General features: G+C 40.9%; 1 protein-coding gene across 1 annotated transcript in view; it reads right to left on the bottom strand.

Moving 5' to 3' along the window:
* The window catches only part of LOC101849090 (hillarin-like), a 20,353-nt gene that overhangs the window by 11,451 nt on the left and 4,991 nt on the right, over positions 1 to 3,911 (bottom strand). The window contains exon 5 of the mRNA XM_035973012.1: positions 1,683 to 2,494. Coding sequence (XP_035828905.1) covers positions 1,683 to 2,494 — 812 coding nt within the window. The remainder of the gene's footprint in view (positions 1 to 1,682; positions 2,495 to 3,911) is intronic.

The raw sequence follows: 3,911 nt of genomic DNA on the forward strand, positions 1-3,911 counted from the left end.
ATGTAGAGTTATTTGCATCATCTTAAAGCTTGTTCATTTTTTTTTTCATTTGGGTGAAAAAAATATCCGTTTATCTTGAATACAAGTCGAGATATTTGCGAATGAAGGGGGTGAGGGTCACCAGTTTTCAGAGGTAAGATTAGTGAGAAAATGGCTGCCAAAGATTAGTTATTTCCTTAGCTTAAGAGTCCGTGGAAACTGAAAATTTACATTTTTTGTGCCTTGAATCAACGCTTTTATGAAACATCCAAGCAAAAATGAGTTCTTTAATAGGCATCAAAGGTGTTGAGCCAAAAAACAAAAATTTCAAAACCATTCATCAACCTGTGAAAAAATGCCAGTTTCTTCACTTTGATTATATTGACGAGTGCTTGATTCCACCGTGCTGCCTCACAAATTAAATCAACAACAGGAAAAAAAAAACCTGTTATAACGACTTGTACATGGCACACAAAAAACGTAGCCCCAAACCTAACTATAACCCTAATCCAAACCCTAACCCTAACCGGAACCCAACCCATTAAAATAACGCAAACAAAAAAAACCAAAAAAACAAGAGACCACCAAAGAAACTGGTCAGCTGGCCCCTCCTTCAACATCTCCTAACTGTGAGGCAGCGTGGTGGAATCAGGTTCTCGTCAATTTTGGGGCATGTAGAGTTACTGGTATCATCTTAAAGTTTGTTCACTTATCTTTATTTGAATGAAAAAAGTATCCATTTACCTTGAATACAAGTTGAGATATGTCTGAAAGAAGGAGTTGGGGGTCACCTGTTTTCAGAAGTAGAATTAGTGAGAAAATGGCCACAAAAGGTTAGTTATTTCCTTAGCTTAAGAGTCCGTGGTAACTTAAAATTTACTTTTTTCTGTGTCTTTAATCAACGTTTTTCAGAAAAATCCACACAGAAATGAGTTCTTTAATGGGCATGAAAGGTGTTGAGCTAAAAAAACAAAAAATTAATAAAATTCACAAACCTGCGGAAAAATGCAAGTTTCTTCATTTTGATTATTTTGACGAGAGCCTGATTCCACCACGCTGCCTCTCAATTGGTCCTTAATCAAACACTAACAAACTGACAAGATTGTTCAACACGAACAGACAGACAAGCAAGCAAGCAAAAAAACAAACAAAAAACAAAAAAACACACACAAACAAGACAAGAGACTACCAAAGAACGAAAAAAAAAACCCAAAGGAACAAACAAACAAACAAGAGACCAACAAATAAACATTGTGTGACGACATGGTCCCCACCTTCAAGCTCTCCTCCTTGGTACCCGATCAAACACTAATAAACAGACAAGATCGTTCCACAGGGACAGACAGACGGACAGACAAACAAGCAAACAGACAAACAAGATACCAACAAACAAAAACCATCACTAGTCTATCTATTGACCCCACCTTCAGCCTATTGAACTGTTGTTTTTATTTAAGAGGTCTAGACGAATGCCATAGTTGCAATGACAACAAGACTGTCGTCAATTAGTCGCGATTGGAGTGGCAGTACAAAGCAACACACGCCAGTCTATGCCCTGGATTCTGGGTGGTCATGTCAGAGACCATGACTATCCTTAACTCAAACAAACTTCAAAACAAACAAATAAACAAGACACAAAAAGAAACCAGTAGAGAACAAAAACACAAAAGTTCAACAAACAAAACACTCCCCATTGACCCCACCTTCAGCCTCTCCTCCTTGGTGCCCGAGCGGCTGAGGCGTCCGTAGAACATGGGGTTGCCCATACGGTTGTAGTCGCACACCTCAAAACTGATCTCCGCCTCCCCGCACCACGAAGCCTTCACCTCCCCCGAGCAATGTGACAAGGCCGACAGACCCAGCTGTGTGGCGTATTGGCCCGGACCCCAGCCCAGGTCCGGCATGTTTGGGAAAGGAAGACATTTGTCCTTGGCCTTGAAGAATCGAATCTTGTACAGAGCGATCCAGTCGTAGTCGTAAGTCGGGTCCTTGATGCGAGTATCTCTGCCCACGAGTTCTAGCCGGAAAGTCCCGGTGACTGGCGAGCGTATCCGAATGGTGAGTTCGTCTTTTTTCGGTCGGTGCATGAATACGTAGCGATCATACTTCGGGGAAACGCCTCCTGTGTCTTTATTTTCTTGTCGGAAAAGGAGATAGTAAAACTTGTAGTAGCGAGCGGCGTCGGGCGGCATTCCGAAACAAATCTCGACCTCCCCCGACTGCGAGCCGATGACACAATCAGAATGTGTGATGACGGACATACCCAGATTAAAGAACCTGTCTTTGAGAAAAGCCATACGCTCGAATCTCTCCAGGGTGATGGGCTCGCTGAGCAGTTGCCACTCTTTGGAGAAGGGTAGGTGTGTGGTGATGAGCTGGCGGGGGTCTGTGAGGAAATAGTTCTCATCACACACGTAGACATACTCCTTGGTGGCGAACTTGCCGTCCGCTTTCTTCTCTGACTCGTCCTCTCCGCCGTCGTCAATCTCCAGCCAGTCGTCGCTGCCTTCACTGCCTGTTGGGTGTAGAATGGTTTTTTTTTAAGTTTTAAAATGTGCACTTAGCCTTAGAGAAATAGCAATGTTGGAGTTAACTGAGATTTCATAGGAGACTACTGAGAATATCGTAGAAGGAAAAGAAATGCTTGAACATCTAGCCTTTCAAAAGTTTATTTTAAGAATCAAGCCTGTCCGATTAAAAAACAACAACAACAAAAAAACCTGTAACAGACAAATGCTTAAACAACAAATGAAAAGACCACCAGCTAGTGGAAACTTCTTTCACATTCTGTTAGGTGTAGATGTATAAAATTTAAACAAAAATAATAAATAAATAAATACATAAATAAATACATAAATAAATACAAAAATAAATAAATAAATAAATAAATATATAAATAAATAAATAAATGAATAAATGAATAAATGAATAAATAAATAAATAAATAAATAAAAAAATAAATAAATAAATAACATTGTACAGTGTAAATCCCAGCTCGACAATGAGTCCTGTGCAGTGTACAATTATTATTACCCCCAGGAGACCATAGAAATAGAACAGCCCCAAACATTTCCCACTTCCCGGGAAGCACACCGTGCAAGCAGCTGAACGGTAAAATAAAGGATTGGATGACCAGAAAGAAGCTAGCTAGATGACGTCAGAGAGCAGACGGGTGCAGACAAGGTGGACACAGAAACTTGCCGTTAACACAGAATGAAGTTGCGGGTTCGGGGGTTCGAGCCTCAGTTCGGTCCGACGTTGTGTCCTTGGGAAAGACACTTTACATGAATTTCCCACCTGGCTCGGTCCTTTCGGAGACGGTCGTTAAACTAGGAGGTCCCGCCCCTTAAATAACCTAATAGTGTTGATAGAGGCATTAACCCCATACCATTTCACCATTTCACAATTTTCACAGAATGGAAGTCGCTGTTGGAGAGCTACATCCTACAGTGGAGAGATAACACCAATAAAGAAAGATATAAAATGATTGGAACGAAGTCTGTGGTGTAGCTGTTACAGAAGAGGCACTTCGCCGTCGCACGCAGGAGACATTGGTTTGAATCCCGTGTGAGGAGAATTTTTATCGAATATCTCGACGGTGTTTCTACTGGGATGTTGTTTCCCTCCTCTCAGCCTGGGTTGTAAAAATGAGTGAGTGAATGAATAAACGAAAAAAAAATTAGTACAACTCTTATTACAACAAAGAAAAACAACCAAACCAATAAGAAAGACAATGTATCGGTAACATAGACAACCTGCCCATAACACAGTCTACTTATCGATCACATAGAAAACCTACCAGTAGCACAGAAAACTCACCGACAGATCAGATAACCTACCAGCAAACAAGGAGGTTACAATTAATAATATTATGTTTTAAGGTATTTGCCAGTAACTCAGACAACTTATCAACATCACATGACCCCCCCCCC

The sequence above is a fragment of the Aplysia californica genome, unplaced genomic scaffold (assembly GCF_000002075.1).
Source record: "Aplysia californica isolate F4 #8 unplaced genomic scaffold, AplCal3.0 scaffold00952, whole genome shotgun sequence".
In the NCBI taxonomy this organism is placed as follows: domain Eukaryota; kingdom Metazoa; phylum Mollusca; class Gastropoda; order Aplysiida; family Aplysiidae; genus Aplysia; species Aplysia californica.